At 35.3% G+C, this 20,324-nt stretch overlaps 2 protein-coding genes across 2 annotated transcripts; both read left to right on the top strand.

Moving 5' to 3' along the window:
* Positions 1-665: 665 nt before the first annotated feature.
* LOC112040674 (receptor-like serine/threonine-protein kinase ALE2) lies at positions 666-8,562 on the top strand. The gene is made up of 11 exons (XM_024073568.2): positions 666-1,195; positions 3,918-4,007; positions 4,377-4,502; positions 4,609-4,818; positions 4,943-5,044; positions 5,154-5,261; positions 5,385-5,756; positions 6,098-6,391; positions 6,595-6,987; positions 7,121-7,364; positions 7,635-8,562. Exons 1-11 carry the CDS (start codon positions 1,120-1,122, stop codon positions 8,323-8,325), a joined length of 2,706 nt encoding a protein of 901 aa, XP_023929336.2. The 5' UTR covers positions 666-1,119; the 3' UTR covers positions 8,326-8,562.
* Positions 8,563-17,442: 8,880 nt separating this feature from the next.
* Positions 17,443-19,145, top strand: LOC112010572 (GEM-like protein 6). The gene is made up of 3 exons (XM_065777990.1): positions 17,443-17,692; positions 17,770-17,850; positions 18,680-19,145. The coding sequence occupies exons 1-3, from the start codon at positions 17,542-17,544 to the stop codon at positions 18,994-18,996; spliced, it is 549 nt and encodes a 182-aa protein (XP_065634062.1). The 5' UTR covers positions 17,443-17,541; the 3' UTR covers positions 18,997-19,145.
* The last annotated feature ends 1,179 nt before the right edge of the window (positions 19,146-20,324 follow it).

Below are 20,324 nucleotides of genomic sequence, written 5' to 3'. Positions count from 1 at the left end.
TTTCGTTTTCAGCAAAATAAGCGGTATCTAAACACACCTTAACGACATTTAAAAGAGATTTTTCAAAATTAGGTAAATGAACAGTGCAAATAGGTAAATGAACATGTGAACAGTAACTTTTTTATTATTTTTCATTTTCAATAAAATAAGCGGTACCCAAACACACTTTAACGACATTTAAAAGAGATTTTCCAAATTATCTCAAATCAGAAGACAAATAATTAGGCTACCTAATAGGGTAGTCTAAGCAGAATTTGATTCTAGTCTTCTAGATCACTTGTACAACACTATCAATTAAGCAAATAGACACCCACACAAAGAACTTAAATTAGAGTATCAACTTAATTAAACTTGATCCTGTGATCTTTCTAAAAGTAGTACAATTCCAATTGGATCACTAGTCTCCAATCCGTTGGTCACTTATGTTATGATTGCAAGTTTGGCGTAACTGTGAAGGAATCTAGTAAGCCTAATATACCCAAACTTCAATATTTATTTTCAAACATTAAACTACTCTATCCACAATCCATAACCAAAATTCTTTGATAGAATCATTGCCTCAATCAACTGAGGAAAAGTCAAGAATTCACGTATTAAACTAATGCAAAGTATTTCACACTTTCATCAGTCTCTCAGTAGTCGGTAAACAATAAAAGTAACAATGTCTGAATGAAACACATTCTCCCACCCACCCCTCTGACTCAAAAGTATCTAGCTGTTTAAGTTTACTGTACTGCTTTTTGCTTGATCAGTTTTAGCGAACTTTAACCACCCATTGTTAAGTAAAAGTGTTCCATTAGCATTCTCAAAGCTCTGCAAACTTCAGAGCTTATTAGTCTCAACAAAAGAACATTTGGGTTCTTCTTACCCAATCAGTTCTTGTACTATCACATTTTCACTACACTGCCTTCTCATTACTTTAGCTATACTATATGTGGGTCTGTCCCTGTAGTTTTAACATGAGTATAGTTGTATGTTCCTTAAAGTTACACTCATGTTTTGCCTGAGGGTGTTATTTCAGTTTTCACTTCTTTTGCTTCCTTTTCTTCTTCTTACATGGATGGTTGGGTGAAAGCTATTAGATCCTGAGAATTGAGCTCCAATTTTCTTGGAAGTGAAATGGGGATGCAGCTGATACTCATACTTATAAAAATATGTTTAACTCTCACTGCTACTAAAGTTCATGGATCTGCAGGTAATGGGATTGGATTTTAGAGTGCTAAGTTAGTTTTTATAGTGAATTGTACTTGATTTATCTATTTGTTTGATATTGTACATGTGGATTCTTCAAATTTGAAGTGAACTATGGTTTCTGGGTATCTTAGGATTTTTTATTTTATTTTATTTTTTATTTTTTAAGTTAGATGAGTTTTGTGGGTTTCTGAATTTTAAGTTGATGAGTTTTGTCCTGATTTCTAAAAAATTTCAACTGGTCAGTATTTGGTGAATGTGTTATGGAAGTCAAATAACAACGTATAAGGTTGGCCTATACACAATAGTCCAGAGGTGGCCAAGGCTGGAGCTACCAGATGGTAGATGATTTGGGCTAAACATAAACTCTTTTGCAAAGTAATTTTAGAGAAAGACTCGAAAACCATCTTGGATGCTTTATCAGCTCCAGAACTGACTGCAAATTGGCAGATCCACCATATCCTGGCAGAGGCTAGAGAGCTGGCTTGAAATTTTGTGCACTGCTCCTTTAACTAGGTTTACATAGGAGCTAACAATGCTGTTTATGTGCTTGCAAAGTGAGCACAGTTGTCAGTTATCTTCCCGTGAGGGTGATGTGTCTTTGGACCCTGCTTCTGCTCCTGTGACGTATCTTTGGACTCTGCTCCTCCAAGCCCAGTCAAGGCACCATTGGAGGATGGATGTGTATTGTTAGGATCATATTTTATCTAATTGACTAATCTTTGACAAAATGCATTTTATTTGTAATTGAGTAGATCTAAGATAGGTTCAATACATTAAGAAATATGTTGTTCAAAGCTTATCAAGTGTTCATATTAAAAGTCATGAAGATTGGTCCAAGAAACAAGTGAAGAAAAGTCATTCATTAAGTCTCAACAGATAGCTCGATAGATGTCTATTATTGAGACTTAATGTGAAGCTCGATAGATAGCTCGATCTATTGAGACTTACGATTTTCAGTTTTCCAAACTTTCGGCCTAGGCCTTTGTATTTGTTTAAGGCTTCTTTTCTCACAGTACTAGACATATATAAGACTTATTTTAAAAGCCGTCAACATGGATACAGAGACCAAGAGGCTTATTTTCGTTGTGAGTAGCTACTGCGTTTGTACGCTATAGGGTTTGTAATCAGGTGCTTCCTAATCTTCATTGTTGATGAAGTGAAGAACTTTGCAGCCAACAATATCTATTCAAATTGTTGGACTTAGTCACGTACTGGGATCCGTGCAAAGGGTTAGTCACAGATTGAAGATTTGTGCATCAAGAAAAAGAAGACTACTACAAGATTAAGTCCAATTGAGTATTGGAGCGGAGGTTCAACTGTAAGTTGGTATTTCGGGATAGGCTAGGATAGTTGGTAAGATTCCTTATATTTATAATCGCTTGATTGTTGATTTGTAGATTCTTGAGAGTGGTGATCTTAAAATCACTTGGTGGAGTTTTTGCCTTGCGAGAGGTTTTCCCTATTTGTCAAAAAATTATTGTGTTAATTTAATTTCCGCTGCATTTAGTTTAGTTGGTGATTTGTTGGTGTCTTCACGATTTGCATGTAATTAAACCTAATTAATTAACTTGGGTAATTGAATTAATTAACCGGGGTCAAGCTATCTTAACCCAACACGTATGATTCCTTTGTGCTTTTGTTAATAAAAAATTTAATGTTGACAAGAAAATATAAAAGGTTGGCCGTAAATAGTACAGTATCATTTTATATCAGATGTAGCACTAATGCATAATACAATTTATTAATTCCATAGATACAAGCTGATTATGTTAGATTTAGGGAAAAATAAACTGGTCCCTAAACTTTAACACCTTAGCAATTTTTATACTTGAAGTTTAGAATGATTGCTTTTAGTTCAATAAAAATTAAAGTGATAGCTATTAATTCTTGAAGCTTAACGTGATCGCTTTTTGTCTCTTAAGTATCTAATATAGCGATGACGTGTTAGTTTTTAGTTTGACCACGTCATTGTTCCATGAGAAAGATTTAATGAATGTTGACAGAAGATCAAAAGTGATCACTCTAACTTCATGGACTAAATTGCTCATAGATCAGAGTTTAGGGACTAATAGTGTATTTTGGTCCATATTTAAATTCTTGATCAAATATCCTTCTGCGTTGCATTCTCTTGCGAGCTATAGTGTATCCCACATGCGGCAATTTCTTTGCTTCTTTATTTAGAAGAAGAAACACTAGTCTACCTTGTTCCTTATGGTAGCACCCTTATATCTAGGTGACTAGGTCTCAATCATTATGCTGGTATCTTCATGAACATTTGAGATAACTGTCATTTGCTATTGCTAATGAGTGGAAAATGATCCTGAGCAGGTTTGCATGTGTCATCATTCTGAATGTTGTCTACCCTGCCATTATATATATCCTCTCTGGCTCTTTTATCTTTATAAAAGTAAACTCTAGCTTAAGGATGTATCCAAATCCAAATTAATATATAAAAGCATTATAATGAAATTTCATAAAAAAGAAAAGAAAAGAAAGAAAGATGTTATAAGATAGTGTGCAGATTACAATCAGAGTGTCATTTGTTATGAAGTTAATGTTTCACAGCCAAATATTTGTTAGACATTCACCACTGACCAACTCCTGAAAAATATACTTACATATTAGACAGAGGGAACACTTTGTGACACTAACTCTTGAGTATAAAAATTCAGTTAGAAGGATTACCACTTTTTCTTTGTGATGATGTCGCTCTAATGCTGCAGCACCAGTTCCATCACCATCAAGGACATTACCTCAAAAACCACCAACTATCTACTCTTTCAGGCCAAGCCAACAGCCGTCACAGCTTCCAGGTGAACCTTATAAAATGAATTCCATAATTAGACATTGACTAGAATTTTACATATCTAGATGTTGGAAATGCTTAATAAAGTTTTAAATAATGTTTGCATATTCTCTTGATGATGCCTTGTTTTTATATATTTTCACATGATCTAAGGGAGTAGATACTGAGTTGAACATGTTTTTCAATCAATATATATTAGCACATCATTTCGTGATTTCATATAAAGAAGAAACCAACTTTTCCGATCAAATAAAAACTAGAAACATATCAAGTATGTAGCTGTGTTTTTATACTCTTAAAGTTGGTCAGTGAACATTTGTGAAATGTTGATGATTTAGTTGATTGTTGGGTGGTCTGCTTCAATATGATGCCACAGACCATTCTGTTGCTCCTGCATCACATCCTCTCAGCTCTGGCAGGAAACCACATGGCAAGATATTTGCTACACCTCCCCATAAAGCATTCCCCAAATTTTCTCCTGTAAACCACTCTCCAGCTAAAGGTAATTGGAGTATAATACAGAATTTGTAATTTTCTAAATTTAGGTAGGAAAAAAAAAGTTTCAAATGCATAACTATTAACCTTCAGAATGTCTTTTCTTGTTGTAGCCACCCATCAAAATGATCCCATTAGGCCTTCAAGTATCGCACTTCCACCTTCTATGTCATCTTTTGGAGTTCCTGCAAAGAAATGGGTGCAGGGTCCTGCATCTTCCCCTTCAATCCCATATCATAAACATCATCATGCCAGGAACAAGTTCAGAAATTCTGCCCCAGAACCATCTCACTTGATTCATGCCCCCACCTACAGCCAGGAAGGTTTGATTCTCTGAATAGAAAGATCCTAATAAGATTTTACAGAGTCCTTAGATATTGAATATTAAGATCATTAAATTTAATTTTTATCTTCTTAAACATATTTTTTGAAATTTATATTCTATAGGCCCTTCTGTCCCTCCACTCCAATCTCCCTATCCTTTATCAATAAGCAAGGGTATGCCTGCACCTTCACCATCACCGACAATCGTCTCAAACCACTTCAATAGTATGGAAAAGAATCCCTACAGTCTTTGCTTTTACTTTGAAGTTTTCTTTGGTTCATTTACAAAACTAATGATTGGTACCTTACTATGATCATGTTCTGTATCTGCAAGTGCCCATCCATTCGCCTAGAATTTCACCAATGGGTTCCTACCAGAAGAAGACAAAGGCTGCACCACCATCAAGAGTTTTGACACTGCCACCTCCACCTCCTAATGAAGGTACATTAACATTTAGCTGATTAGCTCTCATTACTTCAAATCTAAATGTAATTTCTATCAGACTTGCAAACAATCACATTCTTATCATCACAAAGTATTCATCATTTTTTATCCTGCTTGCAGATTGTACAGCGGTGGCATGCTCAGAGCCTCTAACAAATACACCTCCTGGGTCACCCTGTGGTTGTGTGTGGCCAATTCAAGTTAAAATCAGCCTTAGTGTCTCTATATACACATTCTTTCAATTGGTTTCAGAGCTTGCTGAGGAAATTGCAGCAGGTGTTTCATTAAACCATAACCAAGTTCGCATTATGGGAGCAGATGCACCTAGTCAGCAGCTAGAGAAAACCAGTGTCCTCATCAACCTGGTTCCTAAAGGATTAAAATTCAATGATACTACTGCACTTTTTATCTATAAAAGGTTCTGGCACAGACAGGTTTCCATAAAGGCTTCAGTTTTTGGTGCCTACGAAGTATTCTATGTTCACTACCCAGGTAATATATTGTTCCTTAGTTAGCTTTGTGTTTTTTTGGACAAATTCAAGAAAAAATTGCTTTCAACAATATTTTGGATAATTGAGCCCTGTATAACTTTTAAGGGCATTTGAAGTTTAATAAAGTGATTTCTCAAAGAAGCATGCACCACCTGCTTCTTAGAGTAGTTTATATGGGGATTTAGCATTTTTCTTTTTGTTACAATCATGAAGTTACTAAGCCTGGCGAGAAAAATAGCAGTCCACTGTATCTATCTTGAGGTTACTTTGAAAAACATTTTGTTTTTCATTTTTACTTTCTGTGTCTGGATTTTTACTTCTGAATCTCTTACATCTGTACAGGTCTTCCCCCATCTCCCCCATCAGCACCTTCAAGCATTTCTGCAATAGATGATGGGCCTTATGCTGGCCATGGAAACAATGGAAGGATAATAAAACCTCTAGGGGTTGATGTGCCAAGGAGAAAAAAAGACGGTCTTAGTGGAAGCATGATTTCTTTAATCGTACTATCATCTTTCACTGTTTTGATTATATTTGTGGGACTTGCATGGCTTTTTGTGTTGAAATGTGGCTCTTGTGTTCATCATCCTGAAAAGAATTCACATTCTTTAATGTCCTCTCCTACAAAACCATCTGGTACTTCATTTTGACCTTATTCTTCTGATTGTTTAACCAGTTTACAAGTCGTGTATCTTGAACCTGGCAAATAATTCTTGAAGTTTTTGGTGTCTTTGGGAAATTTATGCAACGCCTAAATAATATCTTTACTCAAATTTCATATTTTTATTTGAATTTTTATTAAGATCATTGCAAAATAGACTGAAATTTAATATCAACAGGGGCAGCCAGATCTATGCTGTTAGGAAGCATGCGTGGGTCTACATCAATGTCTTTTAGTTCTGGCACCCTAACATATATAGGAACTGCTAAGAACTTCACTTTGAATGACATAGAGAGAGCCACTAATAACTTTGATCCTTCAAGAATACTTGGAGAAGGTGGATTTGGGCTTGTTTACAGTGGCATTTTAGATGATGGGAAGCAGGTAGCTGTGAAGATTCTCAAGAGAGCTGATCAGCATGGTGGCCGTGAGTTCTTGGCAGAAGTTGAGATGCTAAGCCGTCTGCACCACCGCAATTTAGTTAAATTAATTGGTATATGCACAGAGGACCATACTCGCTGCCTAGTATATGAACTAGTTCCAAATGGGAGTGTCGAATCTCATTTACATGGTAAGTCTAAGTTCAACACTTTTTTTTTTTCATTACTATGCATTTGTTTGGTTGAAGTATTAGATATTTGTGACTTTATGTCATAAGCTTCAAGGTTTGATTTTCTGAATGCATTCATTTTGTGTGCTTCCAGGTGTTGACAAGGAAACTGATCCACTAGATTGGGATTCCCGAATGAAGATTGCCCTTGGTGCAGCTCGGGGCTTAGCCTATCTACATGAAGACTCAAACCCACGTGTTATACATCGAGACTTCAAGTCTAGCAACATCTTATTGGAATATGATTTTACACCCAAGGTCTCAGATTTCGGATTGGCTAGAACTGCATTGGATGAGGGAAACAAACACATCTCAACGCATGTTATGGGAACTTTTGGGTATGGACTTCATTGCACTCATGCATCATAATATCTTTTAAGTCCTATCATGTTGATAATTTTGGAAAAAATTACATAGAAAATAAATTTCTTGTGATCATTGAATATTCCACAATTTATCCTAATCCATGTTTTGCAGTTAGGCTAATCTATTAGCTCTGTTTCTATCCGTGTCTGAGAATTGTAGTTTCTTCATATGAGTGCTGTATTGTTTGTGTAACTTTTCCAAATATGATATCCTCTCTTATCCTAGTAACATCTTGTTTGCAGTTACTTAGCTCCTGAATATGCGATGACTGGACATCTTCTTGTGAAAAGTGATGTTTACAGCTATGGTGTAGTCCTCCTTGAGCTTCTAACAGGAAGAAAGCCTGTAGATTTGTCACAGCCACCAGGTGAAGAAAATTTAGTTGCTTGGGCCCGTCCACTTCTCACATGCAAGGAGGGCTTAGAAACAATCATTGATCCAGCTATAAAGTCAAATGTTTCATTCAATATTGTGGCTAAAGTAGCAGCAATTGCATCAATGTGTGTGCAACCAGAAGTAACTCATCGCCCTTTCATGGGTGAAGTTGTTCAGGCCTTGAAGCTAGTATGTAATGAGTTTGATGAAACACTGGATATAGGGTCAAAAACTTGCAGCCAAGATGATGTTTTGATTGATTTAGATAGTAAGGCTAGGACACGGTCAGGTGAGATCATGGAAGTCTCACAATCTCATCACCCACTTCCTGGCTATGATTCTAGCTATGACACCAAGATAGCATTATCAGCATCAGATTTGCTAAGTACATCAATGAGACCTGAGGGGCAAGAATTTGGGTCCTTCAGAAGACACTCTATTTCAGGGCCTTTAAGGATGGGGAGGAAGAGGCAGTTTTGGCAGAGATTAAAAAGTTTGTCTAGAGGCAGCGTGAGTGAGCATGGTTTTTCATTGAAATTGTGGCCAGAATCCCATTAGATTTTGCTTAAGCCCGTTTAAAATAGCAATCTCTACCAAATAAATATGGAGTTGCTTTCATGGACAAGATTTGAGTCATTTTATCACATGTACATGTACATAAAATGCTGTCACATGAATCTTCTGGTTTTGAACAAATCATTTATCTGCTCCTTTTTGATTCAGTTCTTGGAGTTCTGTATTGTTGACAAGGTTGTTTGAATAAATAATGACACGACATTCTTCTTTTAAGCGTAATTATCATTCTCTATGGAGTAAATATATTAGGTTCATTTTGTTAAAGGAACTGAACAGTTTATAAAGGTTGTAACATATAAATTGTCTTTTAAAAAATAAAAAAATTTAAAAATAGAAAATATAAGCTACGTCTTATTTCTACAATTTAGTATGGGTTACTTGTATTGTTGATATGCTTGTGCATTTATTTGATCAGCAGATTATAAGTTCATATGAAAATATTTTGTAAAATAAAATCCTTATATATGGGTCATGTATGATACTCAGGAAGTATTATATTTTAGAATTAATTATATGATACTCATGATACTCATGTATTATACCAACTTACAGTTGAACCCTTATTCCAACACCCGATTGGATTTGTTCTGTAATGACAATTTCTCCTTGTAATGCATGACTCCTAGTATGTGACTAACCAATTGTGCGGATCTTAGTACACGACTGCAATCACCAACTAGAGAAGGTTCTTGCCTGCAAAGTTCTTCAGTTTATCTAGATGATGAAGATCAAGAAGATGCTTGGTCACAAAACTCTATGGTGTACAAACACAACAACTTCTTCACAAGAAAGATGAACTAGGGCAAATTCTGTCTCCGGTCACAATTTGCTTGAACAAACTTTACTCAACACTTATGCAACTTGTTCCACCTTTGACAGGCTTTAAAATAATCCTTTTATATGTCTAGGGTTGTGAGAAAAAAAAGCTCAAGCATACAATCATGGATTGAAGTCAAAATAGAACTGAAATTCTGTTTTTCATGAACCTTGACAGATGCCTATCTGTCAAGCTGCTATCAAACCACGGGACTGGAACAGCTCTTCAAGCTTGATAGATGACTAGCTGTCAAGCTTTAATAACAGATACTTTTCAGACTTGAATCTTGGACAGACTTGCATGGTTTCAACACTTGATCTTGAAACAAAATTTCTTGAAGTATTAAACACATTCTAGATCTACCTAAATACAAGTAAAGTGCGTTTTGTCAAAAGATTAGCCAATTACATAAAATAGTGACATATGTTCCTAACAAGTGAATTACAAAAGTCCTAACAATCTCCCAATTTGACAATCCGTGACAAAACTACAACAAACAAACGAGATATGAGAGAAGTCATAAATCAATCAATTCATATTTAATTTGATAGCTCGGAAATTTGTTGAAAACACAAGAGTAATTTAGACCCCCAATTTAAAGTTACGGCTCGATAGTTTTTACACTAACTTAATACAAAGTGCGGAATAGTGTAAATGCGAGCAGATAAGCAAATAAGCTACTTTAATCCATAAACTAAGCAACACAACAGTATAATGGAATATAAAAGAGTAGGGAAGAGAGATGCAAACACAGAAAACACCAAGACGTGTTTTCGAAGAGGAAACCGAAGAACTCGGCGAAAAACCTCTCCGCCGCCCTCCAAGCGGAAATCGATTCACTAGACAATTAGTTGGGATACATGGGTTAGCAAGAGACCCTCCAAGCCTAATCTACCCGATGTACCTAAGCCCTCCAAGCTCCTACTCCAACAAGGCTTCTCGGAACCGTGTCTTGTCTTAGTTCTCCGGATCCCGCAACAAGCTCCATGTTGCATCTGCCATCCTTGGCTTCTTCCAATACTTTCCAGCAACTCCAAAACACTCTTTACACTCTGAATAGGTGTGGGTTGTGTTTGGGTACAAATCTCCTCTCAAGCTATGATAATGGGAGAGGGATGGAGAAGAGACTACAATGATTTCTCACTAAGGATGAGTAGCTCTCTCTCAAAAGATGGGTCTGTGTGTTTTGGAAAACCTCTCTAGGGTCTTTCTCTTTGAATATCCTCCAATACATTTGTGGGTAATGAAGGTATATATAGTATGGGTGAAGGGTAAGAAAGTCACTTTTAAAAAACCTTTAGGCAGAATGTTTCGCGACTGTCTCGCGGGAAGGCCTTACCCGCGAGACAATCGCGAAAACGACAGCCTGACACGACTCTTCAGCTTCCAGTCATGTGCTTCTCACGTGGCTCTTTCACGGGTTAGCTTCCAGCGACACACCCGCGATATCCACTGATCTTCAATAAAACTTGAGTCTTCACCAACTTGATACTAAACCCAATACAATTAAATCCCACAAAATATAAGAAAATGAATTAAAGTAATTACAAAACATTTTGTCATGGAATAAAGCCAATATAAAACATAGTTGTAAATCACAACTTTACAATCTCCCCCTTTGATTATTCCGTGACAAAACACCCTATAACAGACTCTAGACTTAAACATAAGTTTGGGAACAATGACAAAACTCACTCACACCTAAATCTAGAAGCTGTGATGAACTTGGAACATGTATACTTGTAACTTGAAACATTTGCACAAAACACATTAGACCCTCAAGGTAAATCAGGTGATAAAAAGATAAGTATAATGCAACAAGTAAACTGCGATCAAGCAAAATGGAATAAAACATTAGACCATGGCAAGATCAAATGAGCAATCGCTATACAAAAGTGATCACTATGCTCATTCACACAAGGAATGAACATCCGGACATGCAAGATGATAAGCTCATTTGAAGAGTATCATTTGCAAATCCAACACTCAATCAATGCAAAATACACGAAGTATTTGCATCTAGGAAAAGTCCTACTAGGGTACAAGAGTGTTGTACCGAAGTAAAATGTATGACATTAAACTTCAAGTACACAAGCATAAAGGCTGCATAAACAAGGTACTGCATATGCATGGTACAAACCATAAAAGCCTACAAAGTGCAAAGAAACAAACCCTAAAAGCTCACAAAAGCAACATGGGCACAAAAGTGTTCCAACACATAAACATGATGCAAAGCATAGATACTAAAAGTAACACAAAGCATCATAAAGCAACGAGAAAACAAGCATAAAGTAAATCAAGGTTTTCTCAAAAACAATGTCTTCTCCCCCTTGGTATATGCATCTCCCCTATGACTTTTTCCCCTTAAAAGTGTGCACATGAGTCATATAGAAATGACGATACTCTCCCCCTTTTTGTCACGAATAGACAAATTAATCAAGAGGAAGGAGGGAAAGAAAAGAAGATATGAACAAGGGTAAAAGATGATGTATGAAGGGTGCAAGATGAATGAGAAAATGAAACTCAAATATAAAACAGAAACATTTTAAAACAATGCTACAAAGCATAAAGAACATGACATGCTAAGGATGATGGAACATGATGTAAACCTAGACAAGACATTGACACAAAAACATGTTATATGTGCTAAAAGTTCTAAAAAGAACTTAACTAGCATGAGTGAAAGCAAAAACATGTTAAGTGTTAGAGTGTGTGCAGCAAAGTGCAGCTACTGTGCATCTAATATGCATGTGAGATGCATGACCAATGCATGAGCAAGGCACTCAAGGGGCAAAGTGTACAAAACACACCACCAAAGATCAAAACATGATAAACATGAATAATTATGGTGATTCCCAAAATTTGGTACTCATCGGAGTCCAAAACAACGAGAAAATGCCATATGGGCATTTTATTAAACACTTAGAGTGCACACACTACACATGTATGATGAACAATGCAAGAACATATGAAAATCTTGCCTAAATACATGTTATTTTTGCCACAAGGGAACAAAGCCCAATCAAAAAGATTGACAGAAAATAAGTTTTCTAACTTCCATTTGAGAAAATCCCAACTATGAACATAAAACCCCAAAAAACGTAATCTAAGGATCAAAATCAATGAAAAGATTTAAAGATTACCTTAGAGATGTTTATGGAATGAAAAATACTTGAATTTAGTTGGGTTTTGATATTGAAGCATTAAAATAGGGGTTTGGGAGAAGATGGGAGAAGTTTAAAACAAAAGACCCACGAAATGCCCTTTGAAAAGCTGATCTGGAAATTTTCGCGGGAAGCTGACTCGCGAAAGTACTTGCGAAATTTTCGCGGGTAAGCCTTACTCATGAGCTACTCGCGAAATAGTCGCGAAACTCTCTATCCAAAGCTGAAAAAGCTTTAAAATTGGACTATTTAACTCCCTGTCGAGCCTATACATGAAATAGGTCACCAAAACACCCAGAAAACATGTTTTTCACACAAAAACACTTTAAAAATTTTGAAAAACATAAGTGATACAAATCACTTCCAAAAGCAAACAAAAAGAACAAAAATCTTTTTGGTTTGAACCACATATGGTTGAGTACACACACATCACATTTGAACATGTACAATCACACAAATGAAATAGACAATCATTGAACAAAAGTTTTGTGTGTTGTGTGTGAGGATCAAATGTGGAATAGTCTTTAGACCAAAGCGAAGTTTCAATGATCAATTCAATCAAGTCATACATAACTGATACGAAATCAAGTGGACTATCTCCATTATAGAAATGAGTATATATGACCTCCCACACATTGAATACATAACTTAGAAGCTTTTCATTTGGCTTCTGCATAAGGCATAACAATTGGTCCACTTTATTTTGTTTCGACAAAAACATCTCATTTTGAGATTGGTGCTTTGAAATTTATAATATTTCAACATTGATGATTAGCCTTTGGCTTTTTGAGCACCATACAAAACACATTAATAAGAGTTGCTTTCCCTTTTTACTAGTCGAATACTAGTATGTGCGACAGGCTTTTGCAGCTCAATATCTCTTTTCATTTGGAGATTTACATTTGGTGAGCTCTTTTTGCAAAAACATAAAAATACAGTGGGAAGAGATATAGACACAAATCTATGCAAGTATTAAGACCAACAAGACTATTAACCAATCATTCATGACAAGCTTGAAGATCTATTTACAACAATCACACATAGTTTTCAAGATTTCTTCCACACAGAAATAGGTGCATACAGAACAAGCTAAGCTCGTAAATGCACTATGCCATTAGTACGAAGGTACTAGGCCAAACTCACATGAGATATGTGCTCAAACATATACGATCAAACTTTTTGAATTTTTCACTTTTTATGCGGTTTTGGATTTTTTACTCACAAAAAAAAAAAAAAAAGATCGAAACAAAAGCAATGCACACAAATAAATGCAAAATGCATAAATGCATGAAGATATGACATTCAATGCATGAAGGGTCCTACAAAGATCGAAAGAATTAGATCAAGGACCAAAGGAGCAAAAGTTTAACCATAGGAACCCTTCCTCATCCAAACGGAACAATTGTTTGGAATGAGTGTCTCATGAGAAGCGAGACGAGGGTTGGAAGAATGAGAATCGAAGATACACATAGTCAAGGAGTTAAGAGCATTAAACACTTTCTTTAATAACATGCTATTATCACTCAAATCCGGTTTATCATGCAAAGCACAACTTCCAAAAGGCTCAAGTTTCTCTTTTATTTTAATTCTTTTAAGAGCATGAAACTTATAGCACCGAGGTTTTAGATGACCAAAAGCACCACAATGGTGACAAACAATGTGTTTAAGTCCATTAGGCTTTTTAGGAATGGATCTAGCAACTTGGTTTTGTTCTCTCTTCAACTTAGAATATTGAGGCCTTATATGACCAATCACACCGCAATGGTGACAAGTAGGAACAAACTTAGATCCACTCAATTCCCTAGGATTGGACCTAAACAGAGGCTTTGACTTAACAGCCTTTCTCTCCACTTTTTGATTTCTTTTATGTGGAGGAATGTACACCGATTTGTCCTTTGAGGTAGAACACACATTAGGCACAAAATCGGGTACCACAACGTGATTATCTCCCCCTTTGATTATTCCGTGACAAAACACCCTATAACAGACTCTAGACTTAAACATAAGTTTGGGAACAATGACAAAACTCACTCACACCTAAATCTAGAAGCTGTGATGAACTTGGAACATGTATACTTGTAACTTGAAACATTTGCACAAAACACATTAGACCCTCAAGGTAAATCAGGTGATAAAAAGAAAGTATAATGCAACAAGTAAACTGCGATCAAGCAAAATGGAATAAAACATTAGACCATGGCAAGATCAAATGAGCAATCGCTATACAAAAGTGATCACTATGCTCATTCACACAAGGAATGAACATCCGGACATGCAAGATGATAAGCTCATTTGAAGAGTATCATTTGCAAATCCAACACTCAATCAATGCAAAATACACGAAGTATTTGCATCTAGGAAAAGTCCTACTAGGGTACAAGAGTGTTGTACCGAAGTAAAATGTATGACATTAAACTTCAAGTACACAAGCATAAAGGCTGCATAAACAAGGTACTGCATATGCATGGTACAAACCATAAAAGCCTACAAAGTGCAAAGAAACAAACCCTAAAAGCTCACAAAAGCAACATGGGCACAAAAGTATTCCAACACATAAACATGATGCAAAGCATAGATACTAAAAGTAACACAAAGCATCATAAAGCAACGAGAAAACAAGCATAAAGTAAATCAAGGTTTTCTCAAAAACAATGTCTTCTCCCCCTTGGTATATGCATCTCCCCTATGGCTTTTTCCCCTTAAAAGTGTGCACATGAGTCATATAGAAATGACGATATTCTCCCCCTTTTTGTCACGAATAGACAAATTAATCAAGAGGAAGGAGGGAAAGAAAAGAAGATATGAACAAGGGTAAAAGATGATGTATGAAGGGTGCAAGATGAATGAGAAAATGAAACTCAAATATAAAAAAGAAACATTTTAAAACAATGCTACAAAGCATAAAGAACATGACATGCTAAGGATGATGGAACATGATGTAAAAGGCAGAATGTTTCGCGACTATCTCGCGGGAAGGCCTTATCAGCGAGACACTCGCGAAAACGACAGTCTGGCACGACTCTTCAGCTTCCAGTCATGTGCTTCTCACATGGCTCTTTCACGGGTTAGCTTCCAGCGACACACTCGCGAGATCCACTGATTTTCAATAAAACTTGAGTCTTCACCAACTTGATACTAAACCCAATACAATTAAATCCCACAAAATATAAGGAAATGAATTAAAGTAATTACAACACATTTTATCATGAAATAAAGCCAATATAAAACATAGTTGTAAATCACAACTTTACAGAGATCAAGAGTCAAAGAGAGACGGAGAGGCATCGAGAAGGAAAAAGAGAAAGAGAGAGGAAAGCAGTAAAGAGAGGCACGGCACAAGAGAGAGTGAGAGAAAGAGAAAAAATAATAATAATGATAATAAAAACTCTAACATCTTGCTACAATAGGGTGTCAAAGATGAGATTCCACTGTAACTGAATGCTAAAATATTTAGCATTTAACATCTTTATTATGGGTGTGTTTTTGTGATTTGAGGTGTTAAAAATGTTAAAAAATAGCATTTAGTATTTTTAGCACCTTTGATGAGAATGCTCTTATAAATGACCGAAAGGGTCAATTTGGCACATGTAAAGTTCAAATACTAAATTGGCTGAAATAAAATATCAGAGGGTGTTATGGCAACTACCTCAAAGTTCAGGAAGTGTCATGGCATTTTTTTCCAATAAAAAAAACTAAACCTTAACTATTGTCTCTAAACATTTGTTAACTAGACCTTGACTTTTGTTAACGAATGTCATCATGCTTTTTGGCAACTAGCTCAAAGTTTGGGTGGTGTCATGGCATTTCTCCAATAAAAAAACTAAACTTTAACTATTGTCTGTCCTGAAGAAAATACAATGAGCCTTCAACTTCTTCTGACACCGCTGTAACTGTATTCTGTGTGGGTGTTTCTAATTCCTACTTCCACGGGAACTTATATATTCATTCGTTAAGGTGAATGGAAAATTCAAAGTCCAAACTCATCGAGGCAATTCCGGACTTGGGAGAAAATGCAAGGCAAATCAATCCGGTCCAGCAACAAAATCTAGTGCATATATATTCATTCAACTAAGTAAGTTGTGCATTCCAAAAAAAACTAAGTTGTGCATTCCCTAATATATTTTCCTTTTGGCACAATTAGTTGGAAAGATCTTACTTATAGTTTGTCTCTTTTCCCTTTGGTATTAAATAAGGTTTCCATCACAAAGTCCATATGCCAGCTCATAAAGCTTTTATGCCACGTCCTTACACAGTCAGAATTTGAATACATGACGTGAGTATTATTATTATTATTATTGATGCAATTAATGCTAGGATTTGTATGATTTAAAGTTGCCAACTAACCCCAAAATGTGTTTGATTTCCCAATACTATAGGATGTCTTTTTCCACTGATTGCGTGTGAAGATTAAATAAATAAATAAACAAAAACAAATTTCAATGAAATTTCTTATAAACTGCCTTTTCCAAATCAACAGTCAGATAATTTGTAAAATAAATGTCGGATCAATTGGTCCGTTCAATACCTGAATTTTTTTTTTTTTTTTTGAGAGAGAGTTTCAACTTATGGCGTCCACTCCTGATGATAGCTCTTTATTATCAGACCAAGACACTAATTAGTTTTTGGTGTAGGCAGAGATTGAATCCCAGATCTCTTATACAACCATCAGAAACTTTACCAGTTGAACTAACTGGAACCCACAGAGACAGAAATGTACTAATTTAATTCTAACCGTGTCTGGCAAGTCCAAGGTTCTAATTCTAACCGCGTCCCACTTTTTATTATTAACTTTAATTATTTAATTGGACCGTTCTAACCAACATTATTAAGAAAACAAAATCCACCTTATACTAAAAAGGAAGAACGTGACAGAAGACTTAAAAAACTTTTACACAATTTTATTCTATAAAAGCAACCAATCGTACCATCTACCTAATACATTTTCTTAAGGAATTGTCATCTTTAAGTGTCCCTATCTGTGACTTTATTCTTGTTTGCTGAGCCATAGATGATGACTCATACAACAAAAAAAAGGTGGAATCAATCACCTACCAATGCCATATCAACCTTTTTAAATACATGTGGAATACAGAATTATATGAACCTGAGAAAATTCTCTTTCTTAATCTCTGCCAGAGGTGAACATTCCGCACAACTTGACCCAATAGAGCAAATTCATAGACCGAAGTGCATTGTATTTGTAGCCAATTATTGAATATGATGAAGAACCCGATTGCAGAGACTGTTATTGGCATTCCACTAAGCTCAGTTGAGGGGTCATCAAAAGGATATTTCTTGTTGCCTGAGCCTGCTGCTAGCCAACATCATATGCACCCTCCTGCAACTGAACCTCCCACATGGAAACAAAGTAAGAATCTATCTCTCTCTTAATCTCATACACACACACATAGGTGTTTTAATAATGAATTGCTCTTCATGTTGCAGTTACAGCAGATACAGTGATTAATATGATGCATAAACTTGCAAAGAAAGCAGACAATTTAGCACTTGGAATTCGGGATCATGGTAACTATTCCATTGCTTTGCTTTCTAGTTCCTGAATTTTTGTTGCCTTTCGTGTAGTGTAATCCACAGTTGTTTTAGTGATAAAGAAAATAGATTCCACCAATGATTTTTGTTTAGTTGGCACGAAAGATGAAGAGATGAGAGAGCGTACTCTTTTAAGATTTGACAGAAGCGCGTATTAATTCATGTCCAACTTCGCATACAATCGTTCACTAGAAATCCTCTAATTCTACCTGAAAGACAAAAAACAACTCTCAGAAAATTACATTGATATAAAAATTGATTGATAACACTCCATTCTCCCGGAGGCTACTACGTTTAATTTTATGTTCATACTATAAAATCTTAGACAGAATATACAAGAAAATTAACAAAACTGAAAGTTTATAGCTGATAGTGGTTAAATAAAGTCTATTGTCTCTTGTGACATGATAAAATAATATTTCTCCTTTGGTTGTCAGAAAGAGTAAATTTAATCATTGACCACTATTTTGATAACTTATTGGTCTTCTTCCCACCGCACTTCTACAAGTAATCAAATGTCAAAGTCACCATTGCATACTCTTGGTGCGATGGTCACTCCACAAGTATTAATGCTTATGGGATGTGGGGGGCAAGAGTCGGAGTTTAAGTCTCTAGGAGGGAGTTTCACACATATATACACATAAATTAGACTAGAGTATAAATTCTATCTTGTATCAACAAAAAATGCCAAAGTCAATCATTGCTGTTCTTCACTTCATATAGTCAACAACCAAAAGCATAGCCTAAGCATGTCTTAAATTCATTGATCACAAGAAATTTTACTTTAACTGCTATGAAATTGCAGTGAGATTGGGGCCCAAGATAACTGAAACTGTGAAGGGAAAGTTGAGCTTGGGAGCGAAAGTTATTCAAGTAGGTGGAGTGGATAAAATCTTCAAACAGTTATTTAGTGTTAGAGAAGGAGAAAAACTATTGAAGGCTTCCCAATGTTACATATCAACCACAACCGGTCCTATAGCAGGACTCCTCTTTGTCTCCACCGACAAGGTTGCCTTTTGCAGTGAGAGATCTATCAAAATCTCGTCCCAAAAAGGAGAATTAATTAGAGCCCATTACAAGGTAAGTCACATGGTTATATCCATATCTATATATAATAACTAATAGTTGAAACGGTTAACTTTTTGTTAACCATTTCTTATTATGTCACGTGACTATATAAATTTATGTCACGCCTACTTTTAAAAACACCAATTAGTTATACCTTTTTGTTTTATTGGTTTAGTTTCAATAACTACATAATATACATACATATATACATATATATATATATATATATTGTTTTATTAGTTAGATAGAATAAAAAAATGCTATTTTATTTATTAGTTTTTTGTGGGAAGGAACAAGAGACAGAATATTGCGTTTCTAGTTTAGCTTGGGTTGTATATACAGGTATATATAAGATAGGTTGTAATATATATGTCAAAACGCCCCTATTGGCTGATAATGTGCTTATTGAATGAAAATGTGTCTATTGAATGAAAAGATACCTATTGACTGAAAAAGTGTCTATAGCATGAAATTGTGCCTACCAAAAGGTGTCTATTGACATGTCATAACCCTTTATATTGGATATATCAAAAGGCGTCTATTGACCGAAAATGTGCTTATTGGTTGAAAATGTGTCTATTGAATAAGAAAGTGTCTATTGAAAGGTCATAACCCTTCATATTGGATATACCAAAAGATGCCTATTAACCAGAAGGGTGCTTATTGGCCGAAAAAATGGCTATTGATCGAAAAGATGTCTATTGTTCGAAAATGTGCTTATTGAATGAAAATGTGTCTATTGATTGAAAATGTGCTTATTAAATGAAAATGTGCCTATTGACCAAAAGGTGTTTATTGAATAAAAATGTGTCTATTGATCGAAAATGTGCTTATTGAAAATGAAAAGTCACAACTTTTCGGTGTTTTTAAATGTATACGTGGCATTATTTTATATAGCCATATGGCATAATAAGGAGCAGTCAACAAAAAGTCAAATGTTTCGGTTTTATATTATACTAGTTCTCGCTAACCTGTGTGATGCACAAGAATAGCTACTGGATAAGTTTTGGGGGGAAAAAAATCCTTTTTTTTTTTAGTTATAGTAGTAAGCAAAAATGCATGAATTTAAAATATATATATATATATATATATTGAAAGAAATAACATAAAGTTTTATTAGTTAGGTAGAAGAAAGCAACATTATTTTATATATTAGTTTTTGAAATAAGAAACAGAATGTTAAGTCTCTAGTTTAGTTTGTATTGTACATATAGATACATACAAGATATGTTGTAATATATATAGCAAAATGTGCCTATTGAAATATCATAACCCTTCAAATTGGATATACCAAAAAGTGCCTATTGAAATGTGATAACCCTTCATATTAGATATACCAAAATGTATTTATTAAAGGTCATAACCCTTCATATTAGATATAA

Source organism: Quercus suber, unplaced genomic scaffold (assembly GCF_002906115.3).
Source record: "Quercus suber isolate HL8 unplaced genomic scaffold, Cork oak 2.0 scaffold_171, whole genome shotgun sequence".
Lineage (NCBI taxonomy): Eukaryota > Viridiplantae > Streptophyta > Magnoliopsida > Fagales > Fagaceae > Quercus > Quercus suber.
This window is presented reverse-complemented; position numbering and strand designations above follow the sequence as displayed.

Coding starts and splice junctions, on each gene's coding strand:
- LOC112040674 (XM_024073568.2), top strand. CDS start 1,120: ATGGGGATGCAGCTGATACTCATACTTATAAAAATATGTTTAACTCTC. Junction 1,196..3,917: donor TAAAGTTCATGGATCTGCAG/GTAATGGGATTG, acceptor CTAATGCTGCAG/CACCAGTTCCATCACCATCA. Junction 6,988..7,120: donor TGTCGAATCTCATTTACATG/GTAAGTCTAAGT, acceptor GTGTGCTTCCAG/GTGTTGACAAGGAAACTGAT.
- LOC112010572 (XM_065777990.1), top strand. CDS start 17,542: ATGATGAAGAACCCGATTGCAGAGACTGTTATTGGCATTCCACTAAGC. Junction 17,693..17,769: donor ACCTCCCACATGGAAACAAA/GTAAGAATCTAT, acceptor TTCATGTTGCAG/TTACAGCAGATACAGTGATT. Junction 17,851..18,679: donor ACTTGGAATTCGGGATCATG/GTAACTATTCCA, acceptor ATGAAATTGCAG/TGAGATTGGGGCCCAAGATA.